Source organism: Terrapene carolina, unplaced genomic scaffold, assembly GCF_002925995.2.
Source record: "Terrapene carolina triunguis isolate 2854851 unplaced genomic scaffold, T_m_triunguis-2.0 Scaffold211, whole genome shotgun sequence".
Taxonomy (NCBI): domain Eukaryota; kingdom Metazoa; phylum Chordata; order Testudines; family Emydidae; genus Terrapene; species Terrapene triunguis.
In genome coordinates this window covers 17,077,991-17,094,009 of record NW_020664562.1, presented here as the reverse complement: position 1 = coordinate 17,094,009, position 16,019 = coordinate 17,077,991, and the positions used below count along the sequence as shown (strand labels likewise).

General features: G+C 40.4%; 1 protein-coding gene across 2 annotated transcripts in view; it reads right to left on the bottom strand.

Moving 5' to 3' along the window:
- LOC113407478 (collagen alpha-1(XI) chain-like) overlaps nt 1-13,976 on the bottom strand; it is a 223,550-nt gene extending 209,574 nt beyond the window's left edge. Inside the window, exon 1 of one of the 2 annotated variants that reach the window (XM_029912430.1) lies at nt 13,549-13,976. In XM_029912430.1, the coding sequence (XP_029768290.1) occupies nt 13,549-13,663 (115 nt within the window). In that variant the 5' untranslated portion in view covers nt 13,664-13,976. The remainder of the gene's footprint in view (nt 1-13,548) is intronic. The other variant, XM_029912431.1, reaches the window with a different exon arrangement.
- Between the last annotated feature and the right edge of the window lie 2,043 nt (nt 13,977-16,019).

Below are 16,019 nucleotides of genomic sequence, written 5' to 3'. Positions count from 1 at the left end.
TGTCCCTTGAATTAAAGTGCCCTTTAGTGGATGTTAATTCACAGCCAGTGACTTAACCATTTTATCATGCTGTCACTTTTTCAGCCTTCACAGAAATAGTTTTCTATGATAAATTTTCAATTCCTGGAAAAATTACATTATGTTTCTATTTATATTTTGGGCCAGAGTCACCAGTACCATCTGACTTTTCTGCACCACTCTGGTGAGACAAATGAGACATAAACTCAAATTAACCGGCCACTTAAACTTGGTTTCCAACAATTTTACATTGCCAGAGCAGCACAAAGTACGTGGAGTGTACAGGTGAATCTAGCCCTTTTGGGGGAAAAGAGATAGGAAGGGGTGGTTCCATTTTTTGGTCACCACTTCCAGCACTAGATTTCCCACAGATACAATGATTTTTAAAAAATGCACAGTGCCCTACTACTTCTTATGGATTAATAACCAGTATAATTTCATTTAAAAAATAAAGGGCATTTATACTTTGAAAAGTGACTTTGTAAAAATGACAATAGGATTCCATCTTTGGAGCAGACTCTGATCCCCTTACTCACAGAGAATAATATCTTGCCCTCCATTAACTTCTACACAACATGTGTATGGGGTTAAGAATCTGGCCTGTATTATTATAATTACTCCTTTGGAGCAAGATTCCGATACCTCTACTCATGTTGCATAGTATCTTATTCTGCAAGCAGTACCATTGATTTCAGTGGGACTATTCTAGGAGTTATGTACTACTCATTGTTGGTAATGGCAGCAGACCATGGGTCTTCATATTTAGTATTTTATAGTGCCATAAATATATACAGCACCTTACACACAAATATGAGAGAAACCTATTTTCCCCCACCTCCTTCTGCCCCAATATGTGGCCTACAGTCTCTGTTAACTTGTGTGGCTTTCCCCTCCTCACTGAGGAAACTCCATGTGTAGGAGGTGCCAGGGCAGGGTCAGTACAGGAATCATGCTGTCAAAGGGGTGTCAGAGTGCTGGGGGAGCCATGCAGCAATAAAGAAGCTCAGTTCCTCCATCCACAGGGCCGGCTCTAGGCACCAGCCAAACAAGCTGGTGCTTGGGGCGGCACATTTTTAGGGGCGGCATGGCCGGCGCCAGAATGCCGCCCCTAAAAATGTGCCGTGGCTGCCCTAGCTCACCTCCGCCGCTGCTGCCTGGGAGGGCGGGGGAGATCCCAAGCGGCCGCGGCGTGCGAAACAGCCATTTCGCGCGCCGCGGCCGCTCAGAGTCTCCCCCTCCCTCCCAGGCTCTCAAATCTGGGAGGGCGGGGGAGATCCCGAGCCTTGGGCGGCAAAAATCCTAGAGCCGGCCCTGTCCATCCAGATGGCTTGTGCCTCTAGCTGATCCTCCAAGGGATCTGGAGCTTCACATTCATAGACTGGAAAAGGAGAAGGAAATTCACACACCCACACCCTGTCTGACAGGAGAATCTGAGGCATACTTGGTTAGTTTAAACCAATGGAACTCCATGCCCTTTGTGGGAATGCTCCCTGTAGGTGAACATAGAGCACTAAGTTAGACAAAAAACAACCAAAAAGGGGAGTGGTTGTAACAAAGTCCTGAGAATTTACATTGTTGAAGTTTGGTGTGCTTTATGGAATTTCTGGATTTTTTTCAAGTTAAAGACAAGAAGAGATGGCTATTACCTTTGAGTGGTGCTATATTAAATATTCTCGGTTTACAAGAATGTTATCTCTAACTGTGATTTCTGCAAACTCAATCTGGGATCAGAAAGACGGACTGTCTAGTTCATGCATAAGCAGCCATCATTAAGATTCTAAAACTATAAGAAAACCTAATTAACCCTCCCATGGTTGTGTATTTTCTGAAGGAGTAAAAAGTAACACAAATGTATTTTATTCTCTAACGTATGCAGATATTACTTTGGATTTACAAAGGGAGCAGATATTTTGAGTTAAGAAGGTGATAGTATCTGACTATAACCATGCTTTAAGACTAATTTTATTTTAGTAACTTAGCAGTCAAGAAAATTTCTGGATTTACAATGGTGGAGACTGGAATCTTCTTTCTAGTCACTGAACAACTGTAGCAGAGGCAACAGGAATGCAAGTTTCCAGGGATGAAAGGTTTTCAGTCTCTATGCCTATTCAGTATTTGGTCCCTCTGTTGAGGTGGCAAAAATGGTACAACTAGTGCTAGTTAAGGTGGTAGTTTTGTATATGAGCTTTCCAAAAATTTCACAGAACCTATCAAATATATGCCATCCATCCTTGCCTACCAACCTGGGCTGTATTCAAAGTGGTAAGCTAGAGGTAAAAAGTTCCATGTCCAATGATCAGTAGCTTTTCCCATTAAACAATTACACATTTTTGAGTAATAGCTTCTGTGCTTTACATGAAAGTTGGAAAACTATTTTTAATCAGTTTAAAACAATAATATTTGGGCCAAGGATCTGTTGACTTTCAACCTAAAATGGATTTTTACTACAAAACGTAAGAAAAACCCTGACGGTCACATTCTTGGGTTCCACTATAATACTGAGAGAGAGATAAAATCATGTCACCATAGCAACTGAATAAGATTTGCTTGACTCAAGCTATCAGTAATAACTAAAGTAAGTGTAATGTGTCATCCTTAGTGGACCATGTACATATACATACCAATGGGATTGATCCTCAGTTGGCTAATGGAGCTGCACTGTTTTATACCAGCTGAGGTTCTGGCCCAATCATTCTGAGCAGTTAATATGTGTAAAAGCAGCAAAGAGTCCTGTGGACATGCATCCGAAGAAGTGGGTATTCACTCACGAAAGCTCATGTTCCAATACGTCTGTTAATCAATAAGGTGCCACAGGACTCTTTGCTGCTTTTACAGATCCAGACTAACATGGCTACCCCTTTGATAGTTAATATGTGTGTATCACATCCTTTACAACAAGGTAAATAAACCCCTTATCACCTCAACCCATTTTTTAACATTCATATCAACTACCTACACCAGGGGTCGGCAACGTTCGGCAAGCGGCTCGCCAGGGTAAGCACCCTAGTGGGCCGGGCCAGTTTATTTACCTGCTGATGCGGCAGGTTCAGCCGATCGCGGCCCCCGCTCACCGCGGTTCGCCGTCCCGGGCCAATGGGGGCGGCGGGAAGCGGCGCTGGCCGAGGGATGTGCTGGCCGCGGCTTCCCGCCGCCCCTATTGGCCCAGGATGGCGAACTGCGGCGATTGGGGGCCGCGATCGGCCGAACGTTGCCGACCCCTGACCTACACAATATCTTGGACGGTAATTTTGTCTGCTTTTGCTGCAAAACAAGAGATTGATCCAAGGTCAGAGCCTTGCTACTCCTGTCTAGAGAAAGACAATATAGAATACCTGGGCACTTCACTGTTGGGAATTATTATTTGAGGAAGAGTAAATCTTCAATGTGCTGTGGTCTGATCCCTGCTCAAAAATACCTTTCTTCACTTTAACAGGCTTGTCAGTTACCAACCAGTACCTAACCCCACCTCACCTTCCTGGGAATGGTCATTGAGAAGCTGGTTATAAGACAACTCCATCATCAGTGGATATTCTCCAATAATCTGGATCTTAGTCAATTGTGTTTCAGACCTGGATTTGGACAGATAGTCTTCATGGTCAACAGTGACTCAAGGCAATGGACTGAGGTCAAATATCCATACTAATCCTATTAAATCCATCAGTAGCCCTCAATGCACTTGATTGAGGAAGTGTTGCTTTCTTGACTGAGGATCCTGTGGCTGGGACAAAATTCCTTTTCAGTGGCTTTGATCATTCCTTTAAGAGACATCCCAGAAGCCTATGATGGGCAATTGTTCTTCTCACTTGTGAAGTCCCACAATGTTGATTTCCCCCCCACACACACATGGATCTTGCCACAGCCAAAGACCACTTAAAAGCTTCAACTTGTGAAGAATCCACATTTTAGGTAGGGCAAACTAATTTCAGCACATTGTAATCTGCCCCTTCGCTGCATTTTCAGATTCAATTAAAGGTGCTAGTGACTGAGCACTATAATGCTCTAGGATAGAGTTATGTTGAAGATTACCTCTTTCCTTATCCCATATCCCCTCAGCTGCATAGAGAAGGAAGGGATGCCTGACAATAAGATGATTGTAGTGGCAGCCCTCTGGATCTGGAATTCATTCTCATCAGAAATCTCACCGAGCCTGAACCTGACTATACTTAGATTAAAAATGTATCTCTTTGCTCAAGTGCCTAATAAAATATAGGTGTTGAAATCCTCTTAGCAATTAGTTTTTGGGCTGGTAAATCTTTAGCTCTGTTCTCTTCAGTTCTGTGAGAGAATCAGACAATATACTCCCCATTTGGGGAAAAGTACTAGATCCTCATCACCTAAATTATGTATAAGGCTTCCACCTTTTAAATGGATGTAGTAATAACTGACAATAAACAATTTTACCAGGATTCAATTATTTTACATAGATACAAAAAGAAAAAAGAAAAAAAAAGAAAAAAGAAAAAGGAGAGACAGGAAGCTGTACACTGAGTTGTCCAATATATTTTTGCAGTTTGTTGAACTTTTTTCTCTTTCATACAGAATGAACTATATTGGACAGATATTGATTTTCCTCTTGATTTTGCAGTTATTCATCAATAATGTCCTCACAATCAATGTTTAAGTACCAATTCATTAGAAATGCCCCATCCTAAATGGAGTGTAAGAGTTGGAGCCACTAAACACAGTAGGCCAGATTTCTCCCTGGAGTACACGAGATTAATTTGGCCCAATAATATTAGCTTCTGAAATGGTTTTTTTTTTTTTTTTTTTTTTTACTTTGTATTGTTCCTTAGTAAATACAGTTACATTATGTCAGCAAACCGTTCTGTTGGAATTATCTCAAAACTTCATTATAGACTGGAACTCAGAGTGTGAACTTACTAATCTTTTTCATTCCTACATTTAGTTTTTTTACAGTTTACTCTTGTTTTATTTGATTTTTAACCCTATTAAAAGGCTAGCTACCATTCAGCAGTGAGATTCTAACGGTCTAAAAACATCCATACCCGGTGAACATTGATGAAAAGTCTTCAGGTATTTATTATTTATGGCCAAGACTTTCAGAAGTGGGTGCTTAAGTTAAACACTTAGGTACATATTTGGGTTTCTAAATATGAGGTGCTGAGTGCTCAGTACTTTTTAAAATCACACTATTACTTAAAGATATAAGAGCCTAAATTTAGGGTCCTAGTTTTCTAAAATCTTGGCCTCTGTTTTTCAGCACCCGTCCAAGGTTCTAGGTGCTTATTACAATCTAATGGCAGTGTCCTATTATCTATGAAGTAAGTTAATGGCCCTAGGCCAGCTCCTATTGGGCACATATCCAAATAATAAAAACTACTATTACAATAGGTTCTATCTGGCACCAGTTTTGATCATCTCCTCAGAAAGGCCAAAGATTGAATGGGCCTGGAGTCTAAACTATCCTTTCTCTCATAGTGATTAATGAGACACATTGGTAGGGGAGAACAGGGTAACTTGAATTGTCGCTGCCCATGCTCTGTGTCTGTACAGTGCAGTCCAGAATAAGAGAGAAATGTGGGGGGCAGAAGAAAAACTGAAATGCCGATTGTATGAAAGCTTTTATACAGGTTTATTTTGGCTACCATTTTTCAAGCTCTGTTTTAAGCAGTTCTTCTTTTTGCATTACTTCTCAAAGATTATCAGCCTGTTCTCTAATTCTGTAAACATTTAGCAAACAGTTTAGTTTAATAGCTAAAACTGAACCTTCAATAACAGGACAGTCCCTAAGTAGCCAATAACTAGTTAATCAATGGGGGAGCATTTACTAACAGCTCTCGATTTTTATATGGTTAGCTAAAGGTAGAGCATTTTCAATGGAAAGTCCTTGACTTTTGGATTCACGTCCCTCTCTGGTTGAACAGACTCTGAGTCTGTTGGCGTTTAGGGTACAGTTCAAAATGCATGTACTAGTACAGGCATTTGTCATATAAGGGTGGTTGCTGGTTTTGTAATACAGTGACCCTATTCATCTTTTTTTATGTTTATATCGGAGTAGTTTTTAATGTTGTACATGCACCCAAGGACAATTGTGATGGGCAAACGAAACATAAACAGTAATTATTATTAATTCTTAGCATGTTTCATCTGCAGTACCAAACATAAACACTAATTATTATTATTATTATATTATTATTATTATGTTTCATCTGCCCATCCCAAAGTGCTTTACAAAAGTGAATATTTAGGATTTGCCCTATTTCACAGACTCGGAAAATGAGGCACAGAGAGGTTAATTTTCAAGTTTTAGAAATGAAGTCTAAATTATCTAGTTGGAGAGGGTGTGCAACAACTCTGAAAATCAGTTTATCCTTATCTAGATGCCTAAATATGAATTTAAGAGATTAACTTTAGGCACCCAGGTTTGAGATTTTGACCCATGACTGCTACTTATAGGTGAGAAATGTAGTTCTTTTAATCACTACAGTTTTATTGCATTTTACCTTAAAGAGCATTCAGATAAAAATGCCAGAGGCTGATGGCATTTCCAGGAGGGGTAGGACACTGTTGTAGATCACTTCAATATTTGGTTGCATATGAAGAACAGATTATCCGGATGCATACAGGAATGCTTTAAATATTTACTTCACTAACAGGTGGGCTCTTTCAAAAGTACTCAGAACTGGCCTAACTCTGTTTCACAGAAGTCCAACACTGAGAATTCTACCACTGACTTCGACCGGAGCAGTTAGGCCATTGCAGAGCTCTCTTAATTCACTCAACATTCTTAAATTATAATTCAAAGAAAATGAAAGCACACTGTGAAGCTATTTGATTTATTTTAGGTGACCATCAACAAGTAATTGTCTCTTCTCAGAGCCCAAAAATGTAAAACACGTGTAGTAAAAACCCTACTCAGGTCTCACATTGAGGTCAACGTAAGAATTGCCTGTGTATAAACTGCAGGATCAGACCTTTAATGATGTTAGCTTGAAAGTATCAGTCATTTAGCTGAAATATTTCTGCAGGAATTAAGGAGTACCCTTTTAGGTTTTCATTACTGACCAAAATGGTCTAGACATGGAGTGTAACCTACATTTTTGAGGTTGAGGTTTCATTAATACTTCACATATTTTGCCTAAACAGTGGCTTCTTCATTATTTACAATAAGACCTTGTTTTAGACTAAGTATATTGGTTATTTCATATGATTAGCAGCATTCATTAAAACAGAGCATGCATTACCTCAATCTGATTCTGAGATTTCTTACGCTATTTTTATACTAGTGCAATATTGGGTCAGATGTTCAGCTGGTATAAATCTTTTTAATTCCACTGAAGTCTTATGCCAATTTGCAGTAATGAGGATTTGGCTCAATATTGATTCCATTGGAGCTACCCCTGGTTTACATCAGAGTATTGGTTGATTAAATCAAAATTTATTCTCACACTGTCTAAACATGATGAGGCCTCTTTTACTTGCTGAGCTATAAAGTTCTTTAGTAGAACTACTAGCTCATAGAGACAGTACCTTCAGACATGACATTCTGAGACCATCAAAACACAAATTAAATTCCTGGAATATCATTTCTCCATTACCATAATCTCATTACCATAATGCTGGCTCTGCTGAGCACCATTTTTTAGGTTAGAGGGTAACCTGAAAACGGTGATCAGCACAGCAAGAGACACAGTGTCCCTTTTCTTAATAAGAAATGTGGCTAATAGTTAAATATAAAAAATGAGAGATTGGGTCTTCTGAACCCAAATGTTTGTAGATACACAAAGGAGGTATTTCACTGAAAACTTTTTTAGCTTTCAAAAATATCCTGATTATAGACTACAGTCTTGAAGGTGGCATATTTGTACATTTTCAACTATATATATAGAAAATCTTTAGAAGAAAAGAACAGGCATCTAAGGGTCAGAACTTCAACTGGTGAAATTTGGAGTAGCTCCATTGAATTCAGTGTATCTACACCATTTGCAGGAAATGAGGATCTGCTTTTAAAAGTCCCACAGCTTGAGAACTTGATCCTACAACTAATGAAGTCAATGGCATAACTCCTCATGACTATAAGCCAAGCAAATCAGCCCCTAGTTTTGCATCTCACTGACATCAATGAAATGGGCTTTAGACCTTGAATAATAATCTTGTTCCAAAATTATAATTAACTATTTAGATTGCTAGAATATTTTTAGTATTTGTGTTGGGCCAAATCCTGCTCACCTTAAAGGTGGACATGTGGTGAGTAAGACTCAGAGTTTAATAATACTCTTCAAGTGAGCAAGATGACCAGCATTTGGCCCATATTATACAGTCATTATGAACTTAATTCAGTTGCAATCAACTTCAATGACAGCAAGATCAGGATCTGTACTTTTTATTGTTTTTATTATGCATCCTTCATTTTAACCTGGTAGCAAACAATATGCACTCCTAATACCAGTTCTGCCAAACAAAATTCTATTTCACATGCTGAATGCATTAACACTTTGACATATACAGAAATCCCAGGCCTAAAATTTACAAAGGTTTTTATGTCCCCTTACATGTGATAACGTGCTGAAAGAACTCAAATACTGCCACTTCCTGCTAGTATTTAAATAACGAGATCAACCATTAATGTATTCCACTTATAGTTTGCAAAGATGGTATTTAAAACTTGGTACTCTAATTATAACTATTTACAAGATGCATCTGTGTTCATTTAATTTCAGTAAATGCTAATTTTCCCATGTCCATCCAAAGGGCAAATCTTTATCACTTTGTGAGACTCTACTTTCTTAACACAAGAGATGTCTCCCAAGGTCCATTTCATTTATTTGCACCCATTATCAACAAATAGTCAGCAGAACAATAAATTAACAAATGTTAAGAGAATTTCTTATGAAAAGAAGCAAAGAGCTCTAGTGAGAAAAGAAAAGCAACTTCTTAATCTTGTTGGCACATGGAAACCCTACTGTTCCTCACTAGACAAAAAAATAATAATAATAATCTGTAAGAGGCATAATTGCTCCAGCACATTTTAGGTGCAACTTAAATTCAGCAATAATGCCATGGTTCTTTTGTTATGCTTTACCTTTGTTGGAATTAAAGGTCCTATTGCTACAAATACTGCAGATGCCAATTTTACCATTGGTTTTTTGTTTGTTTGTTTTTTTGTTGTTTTTTTTAAACAAAGCCTTTTAATTTATCAGAAAACATCATACAGCCAAGAACAGGTTTTTGTGTTAAGGAAACTTTTTCTTTTTAGTGTAGAATATCAATTCAAACAATTGCTTCTAGATTAATACAGATATAACATTTTAGATATGTATCACTTGTGTGTGCTACGTTTGTGTGTTTATATATATTGGACTTGATAATATATTTTAAACAAGACAAAAAATAAAGCTAGGAAATATGAAGTGGTTTTTTTTGTTTTGTTTTTGTACTGCAGAGCTAGTAAAAAGACACAGCCTGAATTGTCCTTTCAGGACTCTGTCAGGTCTCCTTGTAAATTAAATATAAAGCACTAGAGTCTGCAGAATCACAATACATACCAGTCATATTTCTTTGTCAGTTGCCTGTCTAAGACAAAGCCTTTAATTTAGAATTTCTGCAATATTTCTAAAGAAAAAACAGACATATTCATGCAGGGTCAGACAGCACATTCTGGGAAGATAGGACCATTTCACCTGCTGATCCCTGGGACTCAAACAAACTTTTCAGCTGGGACCACCAACAGTTATTCTTAACAATTCTTCCTATGGTTTGATCAACTTAACTCATTTTTTCAAGCTTGGACATTTATTATCTCTTTACCCTTTGGAGGTTATGGTATTTTTAATAAGATGAAACTGGCTTTTACAAATATTTTACTATATTTTAAGTTAAAGGAGACATGAAAATTGTTCAATTTCATAATTGAGCATTAACACACAGCATGCCAGTCAACAGCACAGGGGAGCTATATCACTAATAAGCTGATCTGACCAGACATTTACAAGTTACTATTTGAAATCAATATTTTTGTATTGGTTAATAATAATTAGACATTAAACAGTTTTCTTTTGAGAAAGCTGAAGAGCTACATTTCCATTGAGACCCAATAGGCATTCAAAACTGAATTACATACTTTTAGGTGGGTATGGATATTAGAAAAAAGTCACCTTTTCCATTGTAATGGGCCCAATTCTCCACTCCTTATGCACCAAGAACTCCTGCTGGTTTCCAAGGAAGTTTGGGGAGCATTCTAATGGGATGACTGAAATAAAGCACCTACAATATATTCGAGCGAATACTCTGTTGTCCATGGATTTACTTAAACAGAAGTTCATATATTTATTTTCTTTATATAACTGACCAATCACATTTTCAATCAGAATTGTCCTGTACTCTGATGAATAGCAAGGTTTCCATTTACCAGAAAAGCTAAAAAAAGAAAAGTTGATTTTCTTTCATTTCTTGCTCATGAAATTTAAATCAGCATTACAATAGTGCATTGACTCCAGGACCTTACAAAAATTTATAGTGCTGAAGCCATGCCATTTTGACTAAATGAGTTTATTCATTCCAAATGCACTGCCAACACATTTGGTATTTAAAGGTGAGGGGGCTGGGGGTGGGGGGAATCAAAGAAAGTCTTTTAAAAGTGTATTTTGTTTACTTGTACCAGGTTATAAAGCAAAAATATTTTCTAACAAGAGTTGCTGAGAAGTTAGTGGGCACTGAAGCGACAAAATATATTTCACTGTTTTCCCCATTCAGTTGCTTCTCATTTCTATGACTTTCTCTGCCTTAAGATGGAGAACCTCAGGAGCCTAAAAAGGAATTCTCCAGCCTTATTCGTACTGGGACAGGCACCTATCATTTTTCTTTATGGAAAAAAAAATTAAAGCAATTTGTAAGAAAAAGTCAAGATTCTTAGGAATTTTGTTGAGGTCTTTCTAAATAGAAGGAAATGTGTCTTATTTAAAAAGTAATTACTATGAAGTTTAACACTTTATATGAATACGTTGTGTACTTTGCTTTATAAACTGACAGTTTATGAGAAACCCAATAAAATAAAAGTCACAGGTCTAATCTTAATGTAGTTACAAAGATATGATTTATACTGCATTCTGATAAAACATTGCAATTCACTTTATCACATAATTTACAATGATGTGTCCAAAAGTTTTATTTCTATAGTTTCTTTCCTCCTTTCAAGTGTCAGTCACTGAAGAGAGCATTTTAGTCTTAGATTTTAGCGAATGTTATTTTCTTTTATCTTTGAAGTCTTTTAAATAACAGTGGAGCACATAAAAGACTATTCAGAAATAACTTAATACTTCATTTGGGAAATTAGTCCAGATACAACTGCCACTAAAGTCAATGGAAAGATTCTTACTGACTTCAGTAACAGTTGGACTGAGCCCTAACCACACAGCTACCAGCAGTTTGTAAGCAAATAGCACATACCCTGTTTCTGAACATTTAAACTACCGTGTTACTTGTCAAGCAGTTTTCAGGAAAACTCACAAACTGTGGAAATCTTAAGAGGCTCCCTGTCATTTTACATTTCTGATATTTCCTTGCTTCATTAGAATGGAGAAAGAACTTTAAAAGTAATTCTTCACTCAGGTTTTATTTTAGTAAATCTATCAATTTCACAAATCTGTGCTCCTGTTATTGTTAAAACTATTTCAGTAAATACCAAGTAGCTTGCGCTGAATTTTTATCAGTGCTTCTTGGGTTCAGATTTTCATTTAAAATCTAGATTCAACCCCAGAACTCAGTTTCTTTGTCTTCATAAACACCTTATGAAGTGAAGGCTGCAAAGAATCATCTCCAGCTCACATTCAATTGGCATATTAGGTTTAAAAAACAATCTACCCAGTCTTTGTCTTCAGTATCCCTCATTCAATAACTTCAGTTTCAATATAGTAATGAGTACCCAAACCCCTGCAGCTAGATGGGGGAGGGGGGACTTATCTTTGGAAACTCCACTGGAATCATTGGAATTGCAGCAAGGATGGATTTGGCCCCCTCCTCCCTAAACTGTAAATGAAACCAGCAGGGGGCAGAATTACTGATTGATCTGCCACAATTCAAGTGGTGACCAGGTACAAAATGCTGAATGGAAACTTTGATTATTCACCTTTCTGTGCTCCCCATCATAACTACTGTTGACTCAAAACGTGGAAAACGACACCACTGTACTCTTCAAAAAACGTGCAAATCTCGTCACAAATAATGATATAAACATAACCAGGACTCTGTTCTGGGAGCATCAGCCCCCTAAGGCTGTGAGGCCCCCTAACAGCAATGTTTCCACAAGAAGACCCTAATCCCTACTGCAGATTGCTGTGGGAAGATGCGGCATTTCCACTCAGCTAGGAGTTCAAAGTCACTGGAGAATGCACAGCCAGGTTATATGTGTAGTTCCACATATATGCAAGCAGATCTTTTAAGGTCATAAGATCGGACTGTTCCTCTGGTTTCCAACTGAGGTCCCCAAACAGGACGCTTCTGGAACGGTTGTTGCTCCTCCTAACACTACCACGCATCTGTGCAGGAGCGCAGCTCTTGGAGTTGAGCACTGGGGGTATGCCCTGCGCGCCCCTCCCCTTCCCACCCACCCCCAGACGTGTGAGCTCAGGGCCCTCCCTACCTTCTGAGCTCCCCCTCCCGAGGGCGAGGATTGCGGCTTCTCGCTCGTCTGCAAGCTCCCAGGAATTGCACCCTGCTAACCATGTCCACAGACACCTAACGGACCACTCATTCTTCCCCAAGGATGCGGGAAGGAATGGGGAGGGGGGGAGCCGCTTCTCGGTGCAAGGCTGAGGTGCTGAGCCTAGCTCCTGTCACTGACCTCCCTGCTGTGCCACGTAAGAGTCCTTAGCTCCCAAACCGATCGCCCGGTCAGTTACGGCTCTCCAACTGAGAGCTGCACACCCCACCTGGCAGCGGGCGCGCAGGGAGAGAGTTGTCGGGCTAGCAAAGGGCCCATTTAAAATAGATATTTTCTTCCCTGAGTTTTGGAAAAAATTAGCCAATTAAAAATCTTTGCAAAGAAAAATAGAGAAAGAAGAACTAAGAAGTATTTGAAATCTTGAGATCCCCCTCCCCCATCTCCTCGCTCCTCGGAGGAGAGTGCAGAGACTTTTGTTACACTTTAGCCAAGACTTTGGGTGAACTTTATCAGGTTAATGACTTGGTACGTTCAATCGAGCTGAAAATCGCAGAAACATCTGTTGGTTTTAAAAATGGATTTCGTGGTGGGGGAAACACAGAGCTGTGTTCAACTCCGCTTTGCTTCGCCCCCTCCTCCCTTTCCGCAGTTACAAGAAAGAGGTCGATGTGGGGGTCTTTAAACCATCAGCACCTTAGAAAAGCGCCTCTATATCTGGTTGTGCAAAGAGGCTCCCAGCAGCGCTTAATACCCCGAGCTAACTCCTCACCCCATTATTTTCGCCTCCCCAGGACGGGGATCTAATTTGACAGGTCTTCCACTAAAACCTGGTGGCAGCATTGTCCTGCATTTCCCTCCCCAGCTGGGGAGGGGGGCTGGCTGGTAGCGCCCAGCTCCCGTCTCTTTCTTACCTCCGCTGACCTCTGCAGCCTGGAGAAGGAAAGTAAAAGTGATGAGTGTGGTTACAGTGGAGTCCCGGAGCCACCTTTTCGTTTTCCACCTTGTGGACCATCTCTGCATCTCCATGCTGGGCGCCCACAAGTGTGAACCGGACTCCGGGCGCCTTCAATTTATACCAGCTCCGTCCCTTCCACGGTATTCCCAGAGATGCTGCCTCTTATAGAGCCATCCGTGAAACACCAAAGGGGATTTCTTTTGGTCCCTCTCTTTGCTCCGTGCAGGCCCCCTCCGCTCCTTCCTCCCCCGGTGCCCTGCCTTCAGACTGCAGGGAGATGAGGGGCTTTAATCAAAATGCCAGGAGCACGGCATCCCCCTAAAGGCTCCATCCCGTCAGAGGGCTGGGCGAGAGGCACTCGGCAGCCACCCCCGGGAGCCCAAACTGACAAGCCAGCGGCAGGTCAGAAGCCAATCGCACGCCTCCTCCGGCAGCCCACAGACCGCCCTCCCTCGGCCCCGCAGGCTGGACCAGCCCCCCGAGCCGCCCAGCCAGGGCAGATCAATACTTGGGGAATGAAAGGAATTGCAGGAGCAGCCCGCAGGGAGCCTTCGTGCTCAGCAGCGCCCCGGCCAGTCCGCTCCGCAGCGGGCTCCAGCCTGCTCGCTCCCCGCCCTGGGAGCCGTGCGGCAGTGGCTCAGCCCGGACCTGCCGGAATCCGCTCCCCGAGCCAAGTGGGGGCAGAGGAGGGGTGGCTGGGACGGGGCAGAAAGCGCGAGAGGCGGGCGGGCGATGGGGCAGAATGGGAGGCAAGTGGGGGCAGGCAGGGGGTAGAAGAACGGGGGAGGGGGTCAGAGGATCGCTGTGCCCTCCCTGGTTCCCACTGGTCTGCGCTGCTGAAGTTATAACCCAGCCTGGAGAACGATCGATGCCTAGATCGTCCCTGTCAGAAAAGGCGCTGCCTGCTACTAGAGCTGGTGCAGTGACACGTTTCCCCGCTCCCCACGAGCTGGCCGCTTCCCGGCAGGGGTTGGGTATTTAAAAGAACTCCGGTGTGGCAAGGTTTAAGGAAGCAAAGGAAGGGGGGAACCAACAGAATGCAGAGCAGAGGCCTTGAAACGGGGAGGGGGTGGGGAGGCTGCTGGCCCAACATTTAAAAGTCCATCTATGACAAATTCCCTTTGCACTGTCTGTGTGTATATGGGTATTCCACATTATCCCATATTTACATGTCACTAGAGCATAGTCAGTTTGCTCAGATTAGCCAAACCACTTAAGAATTCTATCTCGCTGACTTTAAAGGCATTGGTTAATCTAAACTGACTTTTCTTTATTGATGGCTCTAGTCATATGTACATATGGGATTTGTAAAGTGTGTCTTTATTGGTATATTTATGCTTCAAAACAAGTTAATTTATCTTTTAAAATGAAAACTGTTTTAACAATCACATAATTTAATAATGGCTTCCAAGAAAATTATGTTTTACTAGGGAGAAAAAGCATGACAAGTTTAAAACAAAAGGGAGTAAATTTCAGAACTTAATAGCATTTTACCCTTTTATTTACTGTACTGTACATTTATCACAGAAAATGGCAATACTTATCTCCTTTGTAAAGCGCTTTGAGATCTACTAATGAAAAGCATTATATAACAGTAGGTATTATAGTATTTCACCATTTCATGCATAGATTTCCAAAAGGGTAGAATCATCTTCATTCATTTACAGCTAGGGAAACTGAGGCACAGATAGGTGAATTGACTGGCCCAAGGACACTCAGCAGGCCAGTGTGAGAGCTAGGAATAATGCCCAGGTCTTCTGAGTCCTAATGTAGTGATCTATCTGCTGGGCCACACTGCCACTCTAACTGCTCAACTTCAATACATAATGGCAGAGGCTTAAGGAGAGTTTCATTAAACACATACATTTGGCTAAATCCTACTTGCCTTTACTCTCAGTTAGTGAGTAAATGCACTCTGAATTTTAAAAGGTGACTTGTGAAGGAAAAAAATGGTTTTGCATCCCATTTTCTTTATGCAGAATAAATAAGGTATTACTTATTTTATTTTAAATTGGATGGGAGAGGTGTAGAAATTCCTGTATTATATACCACATTTCCCTTAAAAGACTCAATGGAGAACTGGAGGACTATTGGATTTATAACCTCCAAGAAATATATTTAAAAAAACTTGATTTTATCTGTCTTAGAGTGATAGCTATCAAGTACCAATTCTTCAATACGTAGCTCAGGGGTGGACTGCTATGCCCATGTGGAGACCTACTGAAGTCAAAAGATGAAAAATAACCAAACCAAAACAACAAAAACCTTGGAAATTCTAAAAACAAAATACTTGGTTTCAAAAACTGGTTAAGTTACAAAGTGCTAACAATGAACCTACTTATCTTATAAAATATGGCTACTTACAAGCAAGGAATTAATAACTATTACACTGCTCTACAGCCAAAATGCTTCTGAAATAAATGTAGT